General features: G+C 42.9%; 1 protein-coding gene across 1 annotated transcript in view; it reads right to left on the bottom strand.

The window, feature by feature from the left end:
• The window catches only part of LOC128635707 (alpha-2-macroglobulin), an 806,957-nt gene that overhangs the window by 457,537 nt on the left and 324,470 nt on the right, over positions 1 to 24,950 (bottom strand). Inside the window, exon 15 of the mRNA XM_053688833.1 lies at positions 8,365 to 8,464. Coding sequence (XP_053544808.1) covers positions 8,365 to 8,464 — 100 coding nt within the window. The remainder of the gene's footprint in view (positions 1 to 8,364; positions 8,465 to 24,950) is intronic.

Here is a 24,950-nt window from a genome sequence, read left to right as displayed (position 1 = left end):
GAGAGAGAGCAAAAAGAGAGGGGGGAGAGAGAGAGCAAAAGAGAGGGGGGAGAGAGAGAGCAAAGAGAGGGGGGAGAGAGAGAGCAAAAGACAGGGGGGAGAGAGAGCAAAAGAGAGGGGGGAGAGAGAGCGCAAAGAGAGGGGGAGAGAGAGCAAAAGAGAGGGGGGAGAGAGAGAGCAAAAGAGAGGGGGGAGAGAGAGAGCAAAAGAGAGGGGGGGGAGAGAGAGAGCAAAGAGAGAGGGGGGGAGAGAGAGAGCAAAATAGAGGGGGGAGAGAGCGCAAAAGAGAGGGGGAGAGAAAGCGCAAAAGAGAGGGGGGGAAAGAGAGAGAGCGCAAGAGTAGAGAGAGAGTACAAAAGAGAGGTGAGAGCCCAAAAGAGAGGGGGGAGAGAGAGAGTGCAAAAGAGGGGGAGAGAGAACGCAAAAGAGAGGGGAGAGAGAGAGAGCAAAGAGGGGGAGAGAAAGCAAAAGAGAGGGGGGAGGGAGAACAAAAGAGAGGAGGGAAAGAGAGAGCGCAAAACAGAGGGGGAGAGAGAGCGCAAAAGAGGGGGAGAGAGAGAGCGCAAAAGAGAGGAGGAGAAAGAGTGCACAAAAGAGAGGGGGGAGAGAGCGCAAAAGAGAGGGGAGAGAGCACAAAAGAGAGGGGGAGAGAGAGCACGCAAAAGAGGGGGGAGACAGAGAGCGCAAAAGAGAGAGAGAGAACGCAAAAGAGAATAGAAAGAGAGGGGGAGAGAGATGGGAAAGAGCTAAATAGAAGGGAAAGTGGAGAATAGAGGGGGAGAGAGAGCAAAAGAGAGAGGGGAGAGAGAGAGCAAAAGAGAGGGGGGAGATAGAGCAAAAGAGAGGGGGGAGAGAGAGAGCAAAAGAGAGGGGGGAGAGAGAGAGCAAAAGACAGGGGGGAGAGAGAGAGCAAAAGAGAGGGGGGAGAGAGAGCGCAAAAGAGAGGGGGAGAGAGAGCAAAAGAAGAGGGGGGAGAGAGAGAGCAAAAGAGAGGGGGGAGAGAGAGAGCAAAAGAGAGGGGGGAGAGAGAGAGCAAAAGAGAGGGGGGAGAGAGAGAGCAAAATAGAGGGGGGGAGAGAGCGCAAAAGAGAGGGGGAGAGAAAGCGCAAAAGAGAGGGGGGAAAGAGAGAGAGCGCAAGAGTAGAGAGAGAGTACAAAAGAGAGGTGAGAGCCCAAAAGAGAGGGGGAGAGAGAGAGTGCAAAAGAGGGGGAGAGAGAACGCAAAAGAGAGGGGGGAGAGAGAGAGAGCAAAAGAGGGGGAGAGAAAGCAAAGAGAGGGGGGAGGGAGAACAAAAGAGAGAGGGGAAAGAGAGAGCGCAAAAACAGAGGGGGAGAGAGAGCGCAAAAGAGGGGGGAGAGAGAGAGCGCAAAAGAGATGGGGAGAGAGCACAAAAGAGAGGGGGAGGAGAGAGTGCAAAAGAGAGGGGGGGAAAGAGAGAGCACAAAGAGAGGGGGAGAGAGAGAGTGCAAAAGAGAAGGGGAGAGAGAGATCGCAAAAGAGGGGGGAGAGAGAGAGCACAAAAGAGGGGGGAGAGAGAGAGCGCAAAAGAGAGGGGGAGAAAGAGTGCGCAAAAGAGGGGGGAGAGAGCAAAAGAGAGGGGGGAGAGAGAGAGCACAAAAAAAGGGGGAGAGAGCACAAAAGAGAGGGGGAGAGAGAGCACGCAAAAGAGGGGGGAGACAGAGAGTGCAAAAGAGAGAATGCAAAAGAGAAATAGAAAGAGAGGGGGAGAGAGATGGGAAAGAGCTAAATAGAGGGGAAAGTGCAGAAGAGAGGGGAAAGTGTAGAATAGAGGGGGAGAGAGAGCAAAAGAGAGAGGGGAGAGAGAGAGCAAAAGAAGGCGATGGAGAGAGAGAGCAAAAGAGAGGGGGGAGAGAGAGAGCAAAAGAGAGTGGGGAGAGAGAGAGCAAAAGGAAAGGCGATGAGAGAGAGAGCAAAAGAGAGGGGGGAGAGAGAGAGCAAAAGAGAGGGGAGAGAGAGAGCAAAAGAGAGGGGGGAGAGAGAGCAAAAGAGAGGGGGGAGAGAGAGAGCAAAAGAGAGGGGGGAGAGAGAGCAAAAGAGAGGGGGAGAGAGAGAGAGCAAAAGAGAGGGGGGAGAGGGAGCGCAAAAGAGAGGGGAGAGAAAGCGCAAAAGAGAGGGGGGAGAGAGAGCGCAAAAGAGAGGGGGGAGAGAGAGAGAGCGCAAAAGAGAGCGGGAGAGAGAGTAAAAGAGAGGGGGGAGAGAGAAAAAGAGGGGGGGAGAGAGCACAAAAGAGAGGGGGAGAGAAAGCGCAAAAGAGAGGGGGGAGAGAGAGCACAAAAAAGGGGGGGAAAGAAGAGAGCGCAAAAAGAGGGGAAGAGAGAGAGCAAAAGAGGGATGGAGAGAGCAAAAAAAGGAAATTTATGCTTACCTGATAAATTTATTTCTCTTTTGATATGATGAGTCCACGGACTTCATCCTTACTTGTGGGATTACGCCTCCTGGTCAGCAGGAGGAGGCAAAGAGCACCACAGCAGAGCTGTATATATAGCTCCTCCCTTCCCTCCCACTCCAGTCATTCGACCGAGTTAGGAAGAGAAAGGAAAAGCCAAGGTGCAGAGATGTCTGAAGTTTAACAAAAAATTTAATAACCTGTCTCAAAGAACAGGGCGCGGCCGTGGACTCATCGTATCGAAAAAGAAATAAATTTATCAGGTAAGCATAAATTTCCTTTTCTTTTTCAAGATATGATGAGTCCACGGATTTCATCCTTACTTGTGGGAAACAATACCAAAGCTATAGGACACGGATGAAAAGGGAGGGACAAGACAGGGAACCTAAACGGAAGGCACCACTGCTTGAAGAACCTTTCTCCCAAAACCAGCCTCAGCCGAGACAAAAGCATCAAATTTGAAAAAAATTCGGAAAAAGTTCAGTCAAATAGAAAGAGAGGTAGCGGTAGCTTTCTGACCCCCACGTTTCTCCTGAAAAAACAAAAAGAAGATAGACGTAAATCCTTAGTCGCTTGAAAGTAAAAACTGTCAAGCACAGACTACATATAAATTAAGTAACAGACGTTCCGTCTTAGAAAAAGGATTATGACACAAGAAGGAACAACAATCTCCTGACTAAAATTCCTGTTTGAAATAACCTGAGTAAGAAAATCAGAAAGAAAAAACTTTCCAAGATAATAACTCACTATCTATGGAAAGCATAGATTCAAACGGAACCCTTTGAACCCTTTTGCAATTGGTTGAAACACAGACCTGATTCTAATAAGAGCCTGACAAAAAGATTGTACATCTGGGACATCTGCCAGACGCTGATGTAACAAAGTAGAGAAAGCAGAGACCTGACCCTTTAAGGGAACCCGCTGAAAAACCCAGCTCCAAGCCTTCTTGGAGAAAATACAAAATCCTGGAAATCCTAGCTCTACTCCATGAGCAACTCTTGGATTCACACCCATAAAGACATTCATGCCCTAACTTTATGGAAAATCTTCCTATTTACAGGCTTACCTGCCTGAATTAAGGTATCTTAAGACATCCTAGTGAATCAAAGAGACCTCGCTAGTATAGGATCAAGCGTCCAATCTCTAAGCAATCAGCTTTAGAAAAAAACAAAAACTAGACTTGGGTGGAAGAAAGGACCCTGAATAAGAAGTCCTCCTGCAACAGAAATGCCCAAAGTTACAGAAATGACATGGTCACCAGACCGGTATACCAAGTCCTGCGAAGCCACTTAGAAGCAAGGAGGATCACTGAAGCCTCCCCGTATTTTATTCACCCAGCAAAGAAGCGCAAATGAGCGAATAGAGTTTCTAGGCCAAAAGACCAAAGAACGGCCCAAGCAGTTATCATCTCAGGACTGGGTGCCCTGAACCTGGACCCGAAACCCAAAAGCCAGGCAGCCTGACAAGACGTCACGAGATTGAACTCCGGCGAACCCATTTAAAAATCAGGTTGGAGAATACTCCCAGATGGAGTCCCCACTCTCCCAAATAAAAAGTCTGTCTACTCAGAAAATCCAAGTCCCAAGTGACCACCCATGGGACATGGATTGCCGACAGATAGCAAGAATGAAACTGGTCCGAAGCCAACATAGGCCAGAACAGAAGAGCCGAGAAGCACGCTCTCAGCTGCAGGAAGTCTAGAAAAAGAACAGACTCCGCTTGAGTCCACACTATGGTAAATCATGTTCCCTGGAATAGGTGAACCAGAGACAACCACCATAGAAAAAAAGAGTTATATGAGGAGACAAGTTTGCATAGTCTCCGTTCCATTGCCTGAGGAAGCATAACTGAATAGGTCTGAGGCGTAACGAACAAACAGAATTTCAAGTGACACAAGGCGCTGTTCAGTCCATCAACCTTAGAAGGATGAAAGGTGAATGGATCCCACCGGGGATGGAACCAGCAACCCTAAAGTTGTTACAGAACTTGGTCACAGAGCCGTAGCATGCTAAGCCATCCTGTCCCGGCTAATGTCCATTGCTGTCACAACAATCCGAATACCCTCTATATACAGAGCCCCTAAAGGCCGAAAAAGGGACTAAAGGACTAAACCAGTATAGATAGACCCAGATTGCCTGACCGCAGTCAGAAAAATCATCATTTATATGGAATGCATCATGATCCCCAAGAAAGTTACCCTGTGCTTGGAACTAAGGAACATTTTTCCAAAGACACCTTCCAAAGGACACCTTCCACCCGTGAGCTCACGGGAAGTATAACACCATGTCCGTGTAAATCTTGCTTACTGTAAAGATGACACCTGGACTAGGATAGTAGACAGGGCGCCATTATAATGCCCCAGAAAGGCAAACCCTAAAACTTGATACGATTCTCATGAACGACACATGAAGGCACTTAACCTTCAATCCACCCTTGACATAAATATGGATCAAGGAAGAAATGGAACAATTTAATAGTTTCCATCTTGAAGGACAGAACCCTTCTTAAAAAAATGGTCTCGGAAACCACCACCCGATCAGTAACTCCAGATCCTGTACCAGTAATAGAACTGGAACAATCCCAGGTCTGAGAGGACTTCTACGCAGTGTAAAGGCGTCTCATCCTTCGTCTGATCCTCGGACTAATCTTGAAATCAGAAACGGCCTCTGAGAGGAAAACATTTGAGCTCGAAACCACACTTGTGCGAAGACAGAAAGGCAGCTCCCTACAAGATCAATCCCGGACCGGGGCCTAGTCCCCATGCTGTCTGTGATTCAACAGCAGGTTATGTGTTCACCAAAATCTTGGTCTCAGAACATATTCTGTAAAACAAGGCTCTAATCCTAAGCTTCCAAGAGCCGGAATAGCATCACCTATGCTCCAAGTGTGATAACTGGAAATAGAAGAAATTGAAATAAAGGAATTAGCCAATTGAAAGTTTTATCTCATCCTGAATTTTATCCAGGGAAATGACTGATTAATAGCCTTATACAACACATCAAACCAATATGCAGTCACACTAGTGACGGTAGCAAAGTACACAGATGGTTGCCATAGTAAACCCTGGTGAGTGTCCCATCACTAAATATTAGTCCTAGGACCATCCTCTAAGGGTATAGAAGTTTTCGTAGTGATAGTATAAACTACTCCTTCCCCCTAAGGAATGTCGCCCAGCTGATACGGCCATGGGAAACAGTCCTTTGAAGAAAACGCAGGGCCCTACATGTGGCTCTGAAATTTCGACAGAAAATTATGGGAAAAATTTGTCATTGGTAACAGACTCCCAGACAGTAATCGTCGTAGAGGGAGGCGGTTCAAAAAGAAACTTGAGAAATCTCTCCATTCTTGAATATGAAAAGTAACTTTACTCTAGTGTGTGTTTGTGTCATCTTCAGTCACAAGAGATGAACTAACAAAAGGAACAGCTGAAAGTCATTTATTATAATGTACACAGAACAATAAATGTGATAGTATATGTGTATAGGGTACTTGTACAGCGCGGCTAATCACCCGTAAGGGTCTCAAGGCGCTGCTCATGTCTATCAACCTTGAAAGGATGAGAGGTCGAGTGGACCTCGCCAGGGATCAAACCTGCAACTCTGGGGTTACTACAGAGGTCAGCCACAGTGCCTTAGCATGCTGACCTACCTGTCCAGCCATGTCACCTGAATACTGAAAGTAACTAATATTTGTGTGATTTGTACCATCCTACATTACAAGGGATGAATTAACAAATAAACGGCGGCAATTAGTGTAATAAAATTTACACAGAAAAAGCGTTACTGTCTCTTTAAATGTTTAAAAGAACGTCTTATTTCTGTTGTGCTTAGAAACAATCCAATAAGACTATTTATATTGTTGTAAGTATACATCGATATGAACACTAAAGAAATGGCCTTGTAAGGAACCGCAGAGCACCACCTGTGGTGCACAAAGTTATTTTGGACACTATATGAAAAGAATTGTGGCATGGGTTGACCGGTGTCACCAGACTCCTAATAGCCATCGCTTTAGAAGGAGTATTACAACAAAAATAAACACATGAAAAGACGTTAATGTCTTTTAAATATTAAAGTAACTGCACATTTTATGCGCTCCTGTTCTGTTCCAAATCATAGAGAATGACTTGAACAAAACAACAGGAAGTATAGTTAGAAATAACAAATAACAGGAACGCTACTGGCCTTTAAATGTTAAAAGCCACCTTATTTTTGCGAGTGTTTGCCACATTAAAGATCTATAATACAACAAGTAGTAATGCCTTTATTGTCACATTTGCCCAAATTACAACTTATCAGACACTTGCAATTTTCATTACACTTTAAATTGCTCCAATCTGAATCACAGCGGTGTTCATCGTGCATTTATATAGCAAGCAAAACAGTCTTGGACTTTACTACGTCTGACAGACGATGTATATCTAGTACTGAGTACGAACGCTCTACCCCCCGGAATGATAATGGAGGAAGGGAGCGCAACTCTGCTCATATATTTTCGCCCCTTGTGAGCAAAATAACAAGCTGCTAGGTTCATGTCCTAGAGCCAATAGATACTGTGAGACATGAAGAGCTGATAGAACACCTGCCTCCTGATAGTGATAAACAGCAGGAGAGGAAAAAGTGCGCAGTCCCTCAAAAAATGCCCCCACAGACTCCGCCCATCGTGGGCGTAACATCATGTAGTTTCCCAGGCACCAAAAATATAATTATAACAACGCCATCGGGAACTGACTGCGTCATCAAAAACTTGGGTTAAAGTTAGTTATTCTATCCGAATAAAGAATAAACCTAACACTCCCCACTGAAAGGAAATCACCCCCAGCTCGAGTAACCCCCAAAGAAACGGCGAGCTCCTTAGCACATCACGGGCACAACAAATCTGAAGCTCCCGATGCTAATGAGAGAGTAATAGAGCCCACGGAGCCGTCAGAAACATGGGAACAAGTTTGGCTACTGCTTTCACTTTTTTTACCAGTGCAGCCAAATGAAGTGTAAACGATTACACCCAATAAGTCATAGTTACCAAGACAACCATAATAACAACAGGGCGCAGCCGTCAGTATTACACAATACCAGTCCGCTTGACATCGGCCATTTTAGCCCTGAAGGTCCCTCCTTTAGCATGTAGGAGTTCTTACCATTAAGTAAAGTTGCCCCACTTCTCTGAGATCCCTTGCAGTGACCCAGAATAAAAGTCAGCACTTACCTCAAATGCTGTGCAACAGCATGGTAGTCCAGCAGGTGTTCAGAGGTCCTCTCCCTCCCATAGCCCTGTGGAAGAAGATAAGCCTGAGTTAAATGTGCTTAGGCTATCTGTATTTAGGGCAGTAAATATGTATAGGAGGCGCGTTCCTATTGCTTAACAAGCCACCAAATGCTTCCTCTTTTTACTGAAGAGACTGATCTGGTCTAGGCTACACCCTGGCACAAAGTAGCACTCCAGTGGCACTACTTTAAAAATAATAAACACTTGATTGAAGAATCTTTACTAACACCTCACTTTGCCATCTCCTATCTAACTAACACAGGCAAAGAGAATGACTGGGTTGAGAGGGAAGGGAGGAGCTATTTATACAGCTCTGCTGTTGTGCTCTTTGCTTCCTCTTGCTGACCAGGAGGCGTAATCCCACAAGTAAGGATGGAAATCCGTGGACTCATCGTATCTTGAAAAAGAAAAGAGAGAGAACGCAAAAGAGAGGGGGGAGAGAGCGTAAAAGAGGAGGGGGGAGAGAGCGTAAAAGAGAGGGGGAGAGCACAAAAGAGAGGGGGGAGAGAGCACAAAAGAGAGCGGGAGAGAGAGCAAGGGGTAGGACCGCTGTACTGCAAAAAATGGCCCGTGTGAACGGGCTTTAGGACTAGTTGGTATTAATTTAAAGGGGAGAAAATTTTACAGAACTACATTTCTCCATTGATCCAGATCATTTTTAATCCATCCCATGAATCTACTGCTCTCTTACCCAACTCCAGCCATTTCAAATATCCAGGTTTCTGGAAAGTACTTTCGAATTTTCTTAGCCTCTTCTTCCTCCTCTGGTATTGACCCTGGTACTGATTCGCCTGCTTCAGAAAAAAAAATCCCGCTATAATAAATATTAATGCAAACACGTCAATTGTGGCTCTAGGAAGACTAAAATGTGTTTAGAGGAACAGCAAATGATCGGCTAGATTATGAGTTTTGCATTACGGTTTTAACCCTGAAAAAATGTCAATTTCAGCGTAAAAACAGTAATGCAGCCATGACGAGTCGTGTCGGTATAGCTATACCGCAAGCATTTTAGCTCTGTAACGCAACATCAATGCCGCACTCAAAAAAAAATCAGTTTTTGTGTGGGATTTTCATAGCGCTGGTATTACAGATTGTGCGGTAAAGCTAAAAATCTTGCGTTACAGCCTATACCGCCACGATCCATACTGCCATCTGAAAGCAGTAGTTATGAGTTTTGTGTAACAAAAATGTTTCACAAAAACTCATAACTAAATTGTTACAAAGTACACTAACACCCATAAACCTACCTATTAACCCCTAAACCGAGGCCTCCCGCATCACAAACACTTTTAAAACTTCTTAACAACAGAAGATGAGTAAATAGGAGCTCCAAAGGCTCAAGCATGCAATCAGGGATGAGTGTGAAAATGTTTTTACAGAGTTGATAGTGAAAGTTAACTTTAAAATTAGCAAAATATCAGATTGGTAATTCTATCAGATAAAAAACAATGGGCTGTAGATATTAAACAATAAAATCAAATCATAAACAATAAATCATGAACATTAAAATCATGAACAATCAAATCAATGAACAATTTATTAGCCAAGTGCTACATCTAGCTGTCTGGCTAATGATATAGATGGTGGATGTAATCACATACAAAAGAAACAAAAAAAGGAAAATTTAAATGAAAAAATGTTTAAGAGGGCATCTAACTAAATATCTGTGTATAAGGTCCTCAAATAAGTGTCCTTAATCTCCCGTGGATCAGTGGGAAAAAATGACGTGTACACGTAAAGGTGAAAAAATAATAAAAATAAGAAATAAAAATTATCCAAAATGTATCCTTGTGATTAAGTTATATGAAGTGGAGTAAATACTATTTCAGTAATATCCTTGGAATGTCACAACAATCCTGGGTAATGGATGAAGCAAGTGTAGGGATACGTGTTGTAGGAGAAGGTCTGTGACAATCTGAGTGAAAATACCTAAAAAAATATATGAGAAAACAACATATGCAGAATCGTCTGGTAGGTGAGATTCAATTGCAAATTAACTCACCAAATGTAGTGGACGAATTCTTAGGAAGAGTGCAAGCCTCCTGGTTACAGTCAACCCGTTTTCCCTGATTGCATACTACTTGAGCCTTTGGCGCTCCTATTTACTTATCTTCTGTTGTACATATTTTGGGATCTTGTTAGGAGATCTACAAATAGTGAGCTTGTATGTTTAACTAGGTGCAGTCTACTACCTAACTTTTGTTAAAACTTATTAACCCCTAATCTGCCACCCGCCCACCATCCCCGCCACTATAATAAAGTTATTAACCCCTATTCCGCCACTCCGTCACCGTTGCCGGGGCGAAGTGGTCCTCCAGACGGGCAGAAGTCTTCATCCAGACGGACATCTTCTATCTTCATCCATCCGACGCGGAGGCGGGCTCCATCTTCAAGAAATCCGACGTGGAGCATCCTCTTCATCCGACGACTAAAGACGAATGAAGGTATCTTAAAGATGGAGCCGCTCCGCGTCGGATGGATGAAGATAGAAGATGCCGTCTGGATGAAGACTTCTGCCCGTCTGGAGGACCACTTCGCCCGGCTTGGATGAAGACTTCTCCCGGCTTCATTGAGGACTTCAGCCCGGTTGGATGAAGACTTCTGACGCTTCCTTGAGGATGGATGTCGGATCTTCAGAACAGTAAGTCGATCTTCAGGGGGTTAGTGTTAGTTTTTTTTAAGGGTGTATTGGGTGGGTTTTATTTTTAGGTTAGGGACTTTGGGCCGCAAAAGAGCTACTGCCCTTTTAAGGGCAATGCCCATCCAAATGCCCTTTTCAGGGCAATGGGGAGCTTAGGTTTTTTTTGATAGTATTTTATTTGTGGGGTTGGTTGTGTGGGTGGTGGGTTTTACTGTTGGGGGGGTTGTTGGTATTTTTTATTTACAGGTAAAAGAGCTGATTACTTTGGGGCAATGCAGCCGCAAAAGGCCCTTTTAAGGGCTATTGATAGTTTAGTTTAGGCTAGGGTTTTTTTTATTTTGGGGGGGGCTTTTTATTATTTGATAGGGATATAGATTAGGTGTAATTAGTTTAAATATCTGTAATTTGTTTATTATTTTCTGTTATTTAGTGTTTTTTTTTGTACTATAGCTAATTTAATTTAATTTAGGTAATTGTATTTAATTTAGTTAATTTATTTAATTATTGTGTAGTGTTAGGTGTTATTGTAACTTAGGTTAGGTTTTATTTTACAGGTATATTTGTATTTATTTTAGCTATGTAGTTATTAAATAGCTAATAACTATTTAATAACTATTGTAACCTAGTTAAAATAAATACAAACTTGCCTGTAAAATAAAAAATAAACCCTAGCTAGCTACAATGTAACTATTAGTTATATTGTAGATAGCTTAGGGTTTATTTTATAGGTAAGTATTTAGTTTTAAATAGGAATTATTTAGGTAATGATAGGAATTTTTAATTATATTTATTTAATTATATTTAAGTTAGGGGGTGTTAGGGTTAGGGTTAGACATAGGTTTAGGGGTTAATACATTTAGTATATTGGCGGGCGAATGTTGGCGACGGCAGATTAGAGGTTAATAAATGTAGGTAGGTGGCTACAATGTTAGGGACGGCAGATTAGGGGTTAATAATATTTAACTAATGTTTGCGAGGGCGGGAGTGCGGCGTTTAGGGGTTAATATGTTTATTATAGTGCGGCGACGTGGGGCGGCAGATAGGGGTTTAATAAGTGTAGGTAGGCTGTGGCGACATTGGGGCGGCAGATTAGGGTTAATAAATATAATGTAGGTGTCGGCGATGTTGGGGGCAGAGATTAGGGGTTCATAAATATAATGTAGGTGCGGCGGTGTCCCGGAGCCGGCAGATTAGGGATTAAAAATTTTCTTTTAGTGTTTTCGATGCAGGAGGGCCTCGGTTTAGGGGTTAATATGATAGTTTATGGGGTGTTAGTGTACTTTTTAGCACTTTTAGTTATGAGTTTTATGTTACGGCGTTGTACCATAAAACTCTTAACTACTGACTTTTAAATGCGTTAGGACTCTTGACAGGGTAGGGTGTACCGTTCACTTTTTGGCCTCCCAGGACAGACTCGTAATACCGGCGCTATGGAAGTCCAATAGAAAAAAGACTTTACAAAGTTTACGTAAGTCGTTTTGTGGTAAAGCCAAAGAAGTGTGCGGTGACCCTAAACCTTCAAGACTCATAATAGCAGCGGGCATAAAAAAGCAGCGTTAGGACCTCTTAACGCTGCTTTTTTACCTTAGCGCACAACTCGTAATCTAGCGTTAGTTTTTTTTTAGTTTCATAGGTAAGTTTTTATTTATTTTAAGATAGGGATATTGTAATTTTTATATAAAGTTAGGGGTTGTAAGATTTAGGGTTTAATAGTTTAATTTAGTGTTTTTGCTATGTGGGGGGCTGGCAGTTTAGGGGTTAATAGGTTTATTTAGTGGCGGTGATGTGGAAGGCCAGAGGTTTAGAGGTTAATACATTTATTATAGTGGCGCCGTTGTTGGGGAGCGGGGAATAGGGGTTAATAACTTTATTATAGTGGCGGCGATGTCGGGTGGAGCGGCGGAATAGGGATTAATAACTTTCATTAGTGTCGGCGATGTCGGGGGCGGCAGATTAGTGGTATTTAAACTTGGGGTTTATGTTATGTTGTTAGGTTTAAATGTAACTTTTTTTTCCCTGTAGACATCAATGGGGTTGCGTTACAGAGATTTTTCATTCCGCACTTCAGGTGTTAGGTTTTTGTCTAACACTCTCTCCTCGTTGATGTCTATGGGGGAAAGAGTGCACGAGCACGTCAAAGCAGCCCTTGGCTTTTGTGCGGTATGGAGCTCAACGCCACCATATCGCACGCACAAGGAGGCTTTTCAGAAACTCGTAATGGCAGCAATATGGAGGGTGAAATAACGCAACTTTTGTTGCGTTTGTTTCGCACCCTCTATAGCGCAAAACTCGTAATCTAGGTGAATGTTTTGTTATTGTTTTTTTGAGCATGCAATCTTTTTTTTTTTTAGTTTTCTCTCACTGTGTTGTACAGCCTTATACACTACCCCATGACCTCTAGTTATCAACCTGTCAACTTACCTGCATTCAACGGCACCAATACGCTTGCCTGAACTCGCCTACCATTGCCGCCACGGACCTGAATACGTTCGCCAAAGTTATCAAGAAAGCTGTCAAGAAGCCGCGCACCAAGTACGGAGCGATGAGCAGCGGGCTGTTGTTAACTGACAGTCATCGATCTCGCTGCTCATCGGCTTCTTCGCAGCTTTCTTGCTAGCCTGTCACTAAGCACCCACACTAAACAATACTGTTTTACCCCCTAAACCGCCCCTCCCGGAGCCCCCCGCACCAAAATAAAGTTATTACCCCCTAAACTGCCGCTCCTGGACCTCGCCGCAACTATAATAAATATATTAACCCCTAAACCGCCGCTCCCGGACCCCGCCGCCACCTACATTATACCTATTAACCCCTAATCTGCCGCCCCCTATACCGCCGCCACCTATATTAAACTTATTAACCCCCTATCCTCCGGATCCCGGACCCCGCCGCAACTAAATACATTTTTAAACCCCTAAACCGCCGCACCCGGAGTCCACCACCACCTATATTAAAGTTATTAACCCCTATCCTGCCCCCCACTATACCGCCGCCACCTACATTAAACTCATTAACCCCTAAACTGACACTCCTGGACCCCGCCTCAACTAAATTAAATGTTTAACCCCTAAACCGCCGCACCCGGACCCCGCCACCACCTATATTAAACTTATTAACCCCTATCCTGACCCCCTATACCGCCGCCACCTATATTAAAATTATTAACCCCTAAACCTAAGTCTAACACTAACCCTAACCCCCCCTAACTTAAATATTATTTTAATAAATCTAAATACATATTACTCGTATTAACTAAATTAATCCTATTTAAAACTAAATACTTACCTGTAAAATAAACCCTAAGATAGCTACAATATAACTGATAATTATATTGTAGCTATTTTAGGATTTATTTTTATTTTACAGGCAACTTTGTATTTATTTTAACCAGGTACAATAGTTATTAAATAGTTATTAACTATTTAATAACTACCTAGCTAAAATACTTACAAAATTACCTGTAAAATAAATCCTAACCTAAGTTACAATTAAACCTAACACTACACTATCATTAAATTAATTAAATAAATTAACTACAATTACCTAACATTAAATTAAATAAACTAAACTATAGTACCAAACCCCCCCCCACGAAATTGCAGAAAATAAAAAAGAATTACAAGAAGTTTAAACTAATTACACCTAATCTTTGGAAGCCTGATGAAACAGCCATTGGCTGAGAAACGCGTTGCCTGTGATTTTAATCTTTTTAATAAAAGTCATTTTTAGTATTTGAACACTTGCTGCCTTTTCTCTGGGATTTATCCCTTCTGCTGAGGAAACCCTTGTTCCTTGGGTCTACTATCTGGATTGCTGTGGGACCCACTGGACTACTGCCTTTCCTGAATGCCTTGCCACAAGTCTGCTGGGTGACTGTATTGATCCCTTCCTGCTCCTATAGCATCAATGGAGGTGCTATCCACATTGTGAGTACCACTCTTATTACTATATATCCAGTCACCTTTATACCAACAATACTAGGCCATATAGGCACCTGTGTCCTTTTTTTGTTCATACAGACATCATATCCTGTGCGGGAAGTTGGTCTTCTGGGTGACCAAATAGATCCCAGACTGAGGTGCTCTCTTAAATGTGAGTTCCTCTCTTATTCTACTACCTACAAGTTTTGGACCAAACAATATTGGGCCATGTGGCGCTTCTGTTTTCTCTTGTTTCTTTAGATTGTTAATTCCCCTAATAAAATAATAAAGCCCCCAAAATAAAAAAATGCCCTACCCTATTCTAAATTACAAAGTAACCAGCTCTTTTACCAGCCCTTAAAAGGGCTTTTTGTGGGGCATTGCCCCAAAGTAATCAGCTCTTTTACCTGTAAAAAGAAATACAACCCCCCCAACATTAAAACCCACCACCCACGTACCCCTACTCTAACCCACCCAAACCCCCCTTAAAAAAACCTAACACTAACCCCCTGAAGATCACCCTACCTTGAGCCTTCTTCACCCAGCCAGGCCGAATTCTTCATCCAAGTGGCGCAGAAGAGGTCCTCCATCCATCAGAAGTCTTCATCCAGGCAGCGTCTTCAATCTTCATCCATCCGGAGCGGAGCCATCTTCCAAGGAGCCGACGCGGAGCCATCCTCTTCAACCGACGACTGAACAACGAATGATGGTTCCTTTAAGGGACGTCATCCAAGATGGCATCCCTCGAATTCTGATTGGCTGATAGGATTCTATCAGCCAATCGGAATTAAGGTAGGAAAAATTTGATTGGCTGATTCAATCAGCCAATCAGATTGAAGTTCAATCCGATTGGCTGATCCAATCAGCCAATCGGTTTGAGCTTGAATTCTATTGGCTGATCGGAACAGCCAATAGAATGCGAGCTCAATCTGATTGGCTGATCCAATCAGCCAATCGGATTGAACTTGAATCTGATTGGCTGATTCCATCAGCCAATCAGAATTTTCCTACCTTAATTCCGATTGGCTGATAGAATCCTATCAGCCAATCGGAATTCGAGGGACGCCATCTTGGATGACGTCCCTTAAAGGAACCTTCATTCTGTTTTAGGACGTCGGAAGAAGAGGATGGATCCGCGGTGGAGGTCTTCAAGATGGAGCCGCTCGTCATCGGATGGAAGAACATAGAAGATGCGGCTTGGATGAAGATGTTTGCCGGTCCGGATCTACTCTTCTGCCCGGATAGGATGAAGACTTCTGCCCGAAGATGGAATTCTTTATCCGCCGCCTGGATCAAGACTTCAGCCGGAGGATGGACGTCACTCTTCATCCCCCGCTTGGGCTTGGATGAAGACTTCAGAGGCTCTTCTGGACCGATTGGGACCCGGTGTGGGGAAGACAAGGTAGGGAGATCTTCAGGGGCTTAGTGTTAGGTTTATTTAAGGGGGGTTTGGGTTAGATTAGGGGTATGTGGGTGGTGGGTTGTAATGTTGGGGGGGGTATTGTATGTTTTTTTTTTACAGGCAAAAGAGCTGAATTCTTTGGGGCATGCCCCGCAAAGGGCCCTTTTAAGGGCTGGTAAGGTAAAAGAGCTTTTCTATTTTAATTTTAGAATAGGGTAGGGCATTTTTTATTTTGGGGGGCTTTGTTATTTTATTAGGGGGCTTAGAGTAGGTGTAATTAGTTTAAAATTGTTGTAATATTTTTCTAAGGTTTGTAAATATTTTTTTATTTTTTGTAACTTAGTTCTTTTTTATTTTTTGTATTTTAGTTAGTTCATTTAATTGTATTTATTTGTAGATATTGTATTTAATTAATTTATTGATAGTGTAGTGTTAGGTTTAATTGTAGATAATTGTAGATAGTTTATTTAATTAATTTATTGATAGTGTAGTGTTAGGTTTAATTGTAACTTAGGTTAGGATTTATTTTACAGGTAATTTTGTAATTATTTTAACTAGGTAGCTATTAAATAGTTATTAACTATTTAATAGCTATTGTACCTGGTTAAAATAATTACAAAGTTGCCTGTAAAATAAATATTAATCCTAAAATAGCTACAATATAATTATAATTTATATTGTAGCTATATTAGTGTTTATTTTACAGGTAAGTATTTAGCTTTAAATAGGAATAATTTATTTAATAAGAGTTAATTTATTTAGTTAGATTAAAATTATATTTAATTTAGGGGGGTGTTAGGGTTAAGGTTAGACTTAGCTTTAGGGGTTAATACATTTATTAGAGTAGCGTTGAGGTCCGGTCGGCAGATTAGGGGTTAATACTTGAAGTTAGGTGTCGGCGATGTTAGGGAGGGCAGATTAGGGGTTAATACTATTTATTATAGGGTTATTGAGGCGGGAGTGAGGCGGATTAGGGGTTAATAACTTTATTATAGTAGTGGTGAGATCCGGTTGGCAGATTAGGGGTAATAATTGTAGGTAGGTGGCGGCGACGTTAGGGGCAGCAGATTAGGGGTACATAGGGATAACGTAGGTTGCGGCGGTGTACGGAGCGGCAGATTAGGGGTTAAAAAATATATGCAGGGGTCAGCGATAGCGGGGGCGGCAGATTAGGGGTTAATAAGTGTAAGATTAGGGGTGTTTAGACTCGGGGTACATGTTAGAGTGCTAGGTGCAGACATAGGAAGTGTTTCCCCATAGTAAACAATGGGGCTGCGTTAGGAGCTGAACGCTGCTTTTTTGCAGGTGTTAGGTTTTTTATCAGCTCAAACGGCCCCATTGTTTTCTATGGGGGAATCGTGCACGAGCACGTTTTTGAAGCTGGCCGCGTCAGTAAGCACCGCTGGTATTGAGAGTTGCAGTGGCGGTAAACATGCTCTACGCTCCCTTTTTGGAGCTTAACGCAGCCCTTCTTTGAACTCTAAATACCAGCGGTATTTAAAAGGTGCTGGAGAAAAAAAGCCAGCGTTAGATACGCGGGTCGTTACAGACAAAACTCTAAATCTAGCCGAGAGTCTTGGTCCATGTCCATAATACTATACAAAAAATTCCCCAAACTGAAGAAATTTCTAAATACACTGCCCAAACGCTCAAGCAGTTTGTCAGTTAGCCTATTCTAGTTAAGCAAGCAAAGAAAACCAACTGCCAAATTTTAAGTTTATACATAAATCACTGTATAAAACAATAACCACACATACTAAAAAAGTATTTCAACAAAATTAGTCCAAAGAGGAAAAACGCTGTCAGCATTTATCATTGCACCAGCAGTTCTTGTGCCGCTAGCAGGGGGTGTTAATCAACCCAATCGTATTTGATCGGGTTTATTTCTGTCCGTGTCCTCAGAGCAGGCGGACAAGTTATGGAGCAGCTGTCTTTAGGGCATCAAGCTCCATACGGAGATTGATAAATCGGCCGCATAGTCTCAACATAAATAGCCTGCCCACTGCCAAAGAAAATCCTGTATAAAGGATTTTAAAAATGTCCCCATCTACTGCATATGACGTATTCTTCTAAAGTGCAAGTCTCCAAGACCTAGAAGACAAAAGCACTTACCTGAAGTCTAGCTGTCCGGCAGGAAGACAGCTCACAAGGCGTGAAAGAGACCTGTAGAAAAAGAAAGAACAGAGTAACCAACTCTGGCTTTCTGTACCATGGGCAGCAAAGTGTTAGGAAACAAAGCAAGGATTACCTCACAACTTTCTAACTGCTTAAAAGCCACCACTACTCTACTGAAGAGATTGACGTGGACTCAGCTACACCCAAATTCTTGCTTGCAGGGAAATGTACCCGAAAAAGGAATTAATTTCTTCAGACACCAAACTTCACCTCCTCCATTGACAGAAACAAAGAGAATGACTAGGGATGGTGGGTAGGGGAGTGATACTTAATAGCTTTGCTGTGGTGCTTTTTGCCTCCTCCTGCTGACCAGGAGTCATATTCCCACTAGTAATTGAATGATGTCGTGGACTCTCCATATCTTAGGAAAGAAATAACTGCATTTTAAATTACATACAATACTTAAAATAATATGCATTATACGTGACAATGCATATAATTTTAGCATTGGATATAAACGTAGCGACATAGCTCCTATAAATACTTTATTAGTCAGGTAGATTGCAGACATTAGGTAGGTGTTCGTGTTCTGTGGGAGTTAGCTGTGCGTTCCATGGGGAGTATAGGGAAGAGATGACGCTGCTGTAGGCGGTATTAGGGAGTTAGCTGGGCGTTGCTGGGGAGTGTAGCTAATACATGATGTAGATGAAGGCGGTACTAGGGAGTTAGCTAGGCGTTGCAGGGGAGTGTAGCTATACATGATGTAGATGAAGGCGGTATTAGGGAGTTAGCTGGGCGTTGCAGGGGAGTGTAGCTATACATGATGTAGATGAAGGCGGTATTAGGGAGTTAGCTGGGCGTTGCAGGGGAGTGTAGCTATACATAATGTAGATGAAGGCGGTATTAGGGAGTTAACAGGGTGTTGCAGGGGAGTATAGCTAAGAAATGATGTAGGTGTAGGCAGTATTAGGGAGTTAACAGGGTGTTGCAGGGGAGTGTAGCTAAGACATGACGTAGGTGTAGGTGGTATTAGGGAGTTAGTTGAGTGTTACTGTCATGTTCCGGTGTACATGCGTTCAGGACACAGACCATCGGGGCAGTGGTAGGGATTTGGACACACCGACCCCTGACCCGGGAAAGAGTATCCTGGATGTGGATAGATGATATTCTGTGATTCATAGTTGCAAGAAGTTATTGTAGAATTCATGGAGAGTGCAACATATGTATACAATATATTCTGGCTTCACTGTGACTTATAGTTAGTTAATTGGAGTAGCTGCAGGATTCATGAGAGAGAAATATAGCAATGTAGGATGTTCAGGCTTTAGAGTAAACTGGTAGAAGGTTGACTCATAGATGCAAACTAAGATTTGGTTGCAGGTTCACCGATACATAATAATATATAGAGGATGTATGTCAGTATAAGCAGAGCAGTACAGGTGATAGAAAAATGCAAGTTTAAGGCATTAATTACTGTTTGTGCATTATTGGAGAATCCCATGAAAGCTTTTAACTGAACACATAGATGAGTTCTGAATATATTAACATATTTGGGAGGAGGATATTTCAACTATGACAACTTGTAGCAGAGGAATAGTTATAAAGTTCTGAGTAAGATGCTGTTGTCCGGCCCAGCGCGTGCATAAAGGCAATCTGGCACTTGCCTTAGGGCGCCCCAGCAGTGGGGTGCAAAATTGGGAGAGCGAGCAGTGTATATATTATTTTACATTTTATCAGCGGCGGGAACTTCCAGGGGCCCCAAAGGTCACATAAACCAATCCATTTGGCGGCCAGCCGACCCCTGGAGTTTCCGCCACTTAGGAGGGCCCAGCTGGCACCGTTTCCCAAACTTTCCCTAAGGTGCCAGACCAGCAGTGTATAAGCTCCGCCTCCTCCAGGCTCCAGCTCTACTATAACGCACGCTGCGCTCTGTCACCCACCCACCACCAGTCATCCTCCGAGTCCCTGCTAACGCCTTGCAGAAGTTGCAGGGCTGCAGCCTGGCCTGCCGTCGCCGGTGTGACAGGTTGGTGAGCCTGTTTTTGGTTAGATTGCCTTCCTGCCTGTCTGCCCTTACTAAACACTGCTTTGGAATGCTGAATTAACCCTCAACTGCCTGTATCTAACGTTAAAAGTGATTTTACATTAGGCCTATCATGAGCATAAGAAAGTGATACTAACATAGATGCTATTTTGTCTGCACCCCAGCATCATTAATTTGAGTCATTGTGATGCCAACATATGAAGCTTTTATTAGCTTATATACTCTAGTTATTAAATAATACATCAATCATCATGGACCTTATTCCCCTGATTACCAGACAGGGCTGAAATGCATTGCTAGCAAATATCTGCACTACTTTCTGACACACCAATGGGTTAATCCGGAATTGCATTGAAAAATTATAATAGGAATGGAATCTACCCAACAACATAGTCATTTATAATGCAAACTTATGTAATCAATAACTGGTCACATGTTTATTTTACAGTTCACTGCATTTTCACATTCAGGTAGTATATATAATGTTATACAGTTGGCTCTCAATGAAAGGAAACACAATTCTCCCTGTATATTTTATCAAGATACGGATGGTCTATAAATACAAGGCTGGGAAACACAGCTATCTAGCAGGATATAGATCTCTGCCCTCCTGCAACCTAATCCGGATAGTGATATCAGCAGTACAAGGTGCTGATGATTTGATGGAACTTTCTCCAAGCTGCAGATAAATGGGGCGGGGGCAAAGAGACTACTACCTCAATAGCACAATGATCATCAATGCCTGGCACTAGGCGCGGGAGTGCGCGCAACATGTAGCAGGGGCATATGCCATCACATGCTTTTGGTGCTGGCCTGCACTGAGTGACCATGCTGGCTGACAAGATGTCCAGCTTCCTTCATATCGGTCTACACATCAGTTATACTTTACCCCATACAGTAACCCCACACACATCCGTTATACGTTACTCCAAAGTATGGAGTAAAGTATAACTGATGTGTGTAGTGGGGGTTATTACTATATGGGGTAAAGTATAACTGATGTGTGTAGTGGGGGTTATTACTATATGGGGTAAAGTATCACTGATGTGTGTAGTGGGGGTTATTAATATATGGGGTAAAGTATAACTGATGTGTGTAGTGGGGGTTATTAATATATGGGGTAAAGTATAACTGATGTGTGTAGTGGGGGTTATTAATATATGGGGTAAAGTATCACTGATGTGTGTAGTGGGGGTTATTAATATATGGGGTAAAGTATAAATGATGTGTGTAGTGGGGGTTATTACTATATGGGGTAAAGTATCACTGATGTGTGTAGTGGGGTTACTGTATGGGGACGGGTAAATTATCACTGATGTGTGTAGTGAGAGTTACTATATGGGATACAGTATCACAGATTGAGTGTAGTGGGGGTTATACTTATTATGGGGTAAAGTATCACATGATGAGTGTAGTGGGTGGGTTATTAATATATGGGGTTAAAGTAATAAATGATGTGTGTAGTGGGGGTTATTACTATATGGGGTAAAGTATCACTGATGTGTGTAGTGGGGGATTATTACTATATGGGGTAAAGGATCACTGATGTGTGTAGTGGGGGGTTATAATATATGGGGGTAAAGTATAACTGATGTGGTGTAGTGGGGGTTATTAATATATGGGGTAAAGTATCACTGATGTGTGTAGTGGGAGTTATTCCTATATGGGGTAAAGTATCACTGATGTGTGTAGTGGGGGTTACTGTATGGGGACCGGGTAAAATTATCACTGATGTGTGTAGTGAGAGTTACAATATGGGATCCAGTATCACTGGATGATGTGTAGTGGGGGTTATTACTATATGGGGTAAAGTATCACTGATGTGTGTAGTGGGGGTTATTTATATATGGGGTAAAGTATAACTGATGTGTGTAGTGGGGGTTATTAATATATGAGGTAAAGTATCACTGATGTGTGTAGTGGGGGTTATTACTATATGGGGTAAAGTATCACTGATGTGTGTAGTGGGAGTTACTGTATGGGGACGGGTAAAATATCACTGATGTGTGTAGTGAGAGTTACTATATGGGATACAGTATCACTGATGTGTGTAGTGGGGGTTATTACTATATGGGGTAAAGTATCACTGATGTGTGTAGTGGGGGTTATTAATATATGGGGTAAAGTATAACTGATGTGTGTAGTGGGGGTTATTAATATATGGGGTAAAGTATCACTGATGTGTGTAGTGGGAGTTATTACTATATGGGGTAAAGTATCACTGATGTGTGTAGTGGGGGTTATTAATATATGGGGTAAAGTATAACTGATGTGTGTAGTGGGGGTTATTAATATATGGGGTAAAGTATCACTGATGTGTGTAGTGGGAGTTATTACTATATGGGGTAAAGTATCACTGATGTGTGTAGTGGGGGTTACTGTATGGGGACGGGTAAATTATCACTGATGTGTGTAGTGAGAGTTACTATATGGGATACAGTATCACTGATGTGTGTAGTGGGGGTTACTATATGGGGTAAAGTATAACAGATGTGTGTAGTGGGGGTTACTGTATGGGCCATACAGTAACCTCCACTACACACATAAGTGATACTTAACCCCATACAGTAACCCCCACTACACACATTATACTGTCTGTACCCCATACAGTAACCCCCACTACACACATCAGTGATACTTTACCCCATATAGTAAAAACCCCACTACACACATCAGTTGTCTGGTTAGAGCTTAGACTAGAGCATCTGTATTTCCTACATGTGATTTCTTAGATGTGATTTGCTATGCAGCACACCCACTTTCTTATTTGTTATGCAGCACAACCACTGTCTGATTTGCTAGGCAGCACAACCACTATCTGATTTGCTAGGCAGTGCACAACCACTGTCTGGTTTGCTAGGCAGCACAACCACTATCTGATTTGCTAGCAGCACAACCACTGTCGATTTGCTAGGCAGCACAACCACTGTCTGATTTGCTAGGCAGCACAACCACTGTCTGATTTGCTAGGCAGCACAACCACTGTCTGGTTTGCTAGGCAGCACAACCACTGTCTGGTTTGCTAGGCAGCACAACCACTGTCTGGTTTGCTAGCAGCACAACCACTGTCTGATTTGCTAGGCAGCACAACCACTGTCCTGATTTGCTAGGCAACAACAACCACTGTCTTGATTTGCTGGGCAGCACTACCACTGTCTGGTTTGCTAGCAGCACAACCACTGTCTGGTTTGCTAGGCAGCACAGCCACTGTCTGGTTTGCTAGGCAGGCACAGCCACTGTCTGATTTGCTAGGCAGCACAACCACTGTCTGAATTTGCTAGTAGCACAACCACTGTCTGATTTGCTAGGCAGCACAACCACTGTCTGATTTGCTATGCTGCGCTACCACTGATTGATTTGAATTTAGCCACCAATCAGCAAGCTCTACCAAGGTGCTAAACCAAGAAATGGGGCCGGCTCCTAAGCTTATTCCTGCTTTTTAAATACAGATACCAAGAGAATGAAGTAAAATTGATAATAGGAGTAAATTAGCAAAGTTGCTTAAAATGTCATGCTCTAAAAAAATAGTGTTTTATATCCCTTTAACTAGCAATGGGATGGTATGTAATGGGGGGGGGAGGGGGGCGGCAAAATGTATCCTCGCCTGTGTGACCAAAAATCTTAGCACCGGCCCTGGCTGTTGTAGCAATTAGAGAGTGATTATGACCAAAAGCATACTTGTAATTTAGAATAAAGTTCAGAGTTTGTGTAAGTAGCAGTGTCCAGGAAAACAAAATGGTATTATATGGATACTTGCGATTAGATGAATTTAAGCTTAGCTTAAAGGGAAAGGCTGTAGCTTTGAAAATCTGGTAAAATCCATGCAGTAACAGACACAGACCTCTGTTGTTCTGGAACAACCCAGTCCTAGACATATGAATAGGCTTTCCTTAACTTCAGAAATAGAGATGCAGCATTCTGGATTGTAACCCAGATTATCCACATTTGGATCAGAGATTTGAGTAACCCTCAGAATTAATCCTCTTGGCAGAGGATTAGATTATACTCCAAAAGAAAAAGCTATAGCCACTTCTAACCCAATAACAGGGCTTTCTTCAAGAGTAGGAGATAGGAGTGTAGAGTGCAAGATTTGACCAGTTCTTGCCATCTTCTGGTTCAATAACAAATGTGTTCTTACTGGATTCAGTAATTAAGAGTGTCCTCACTAGGATCAGGTATATGAATGCCCATAACCAGGGCAAGGTTCAAGTTTACCCACAACATGGGCAAGGTTCAGGAATATCCTCAGTAGGATCAGGTACAGGAATGCCCACTCCAGGGCAAGATTCAGGAATACCCACATCTGGGCAAGGTTCAGGAATATCCTCAGTAGGATCAGGTACAGGCATGCCCACTCCAGGGCATAGTTCAGGAATGCCCACACCAGGGCAAGGGTCGAGGACAGAAGACCTGAGGATAGGTGTGCCAACGTCAAGGTTTTGTTCATGACAAGAGGCTTGATGATTGGTATGCCCTCATTAGGGTTAGAAACATGAATGTCCAAATTTGGGACAATTGCTGAGATACTTGTACTGGGAGTTAGCTACAGTATTAGGGAGTTAGCTACACTCTTCTGCAACGCCCAGCTAAATCCCTAACACTGCCTACACCTACATCATGTATTAGCTACCCTCCCCTGTAACACCCTGCTAACTCCCTAATATCACTTACACCTACATCATGTCTTAGCTACACTCCCCTGTAACACCCACCTAACTCCCTAATACCACCTACACCTACATCATGTCTTAGCAACACTCCCCTGTAACACCCAACTAACTCCCTAATACCGCCTACACCTATATCATATATTAGCTACACTCCCCTGTAACACCCAACTAACTCCCTAATACCGCCTACACCTACATCATGTCTTAGCTACACTCCCCTGCAACGCCCAGCTAAGACATGATGTAGGTGTAGGCGGTATTAGGGATTGGCTGGGCGTTGCAGGGGAGGGTAGCTAGGACATGACGTAGGTGTAAGTGGTATTAGGGAATTCGATGGGTTTTACAGGGAGTGTAGCTAAGACATGACATAGGTGTAGGCAGTATTAGGGAGTTAGCTTGGTGTTACGGGGGAGTGTAGCTAAGACAAGATGTAAGTGTTATTAGGGAGTTAGCAGGGTGTTACAAGGGAGTGTAGCTAAGAAATG

This window comes from Bombina bombina, chromosome 7 (assembly GCF_027579735.1).
Source record: "Bombina bombina isolate aBomBom1 chromosome 7, aBomBom1.pri, whole genome shotgun sequence".
In the NCBI taxonomy this organism is placed as follows: Eukaryota; Metazoa; Chordata; class Amphibia; order Anura; family Bombinatoridae; genus Bombina; species Bombina bombina.
Note: the sequence above shows the minus strand (reverse complement) of the source record. Positions and strands in the feature narration are given on the sequence as shown.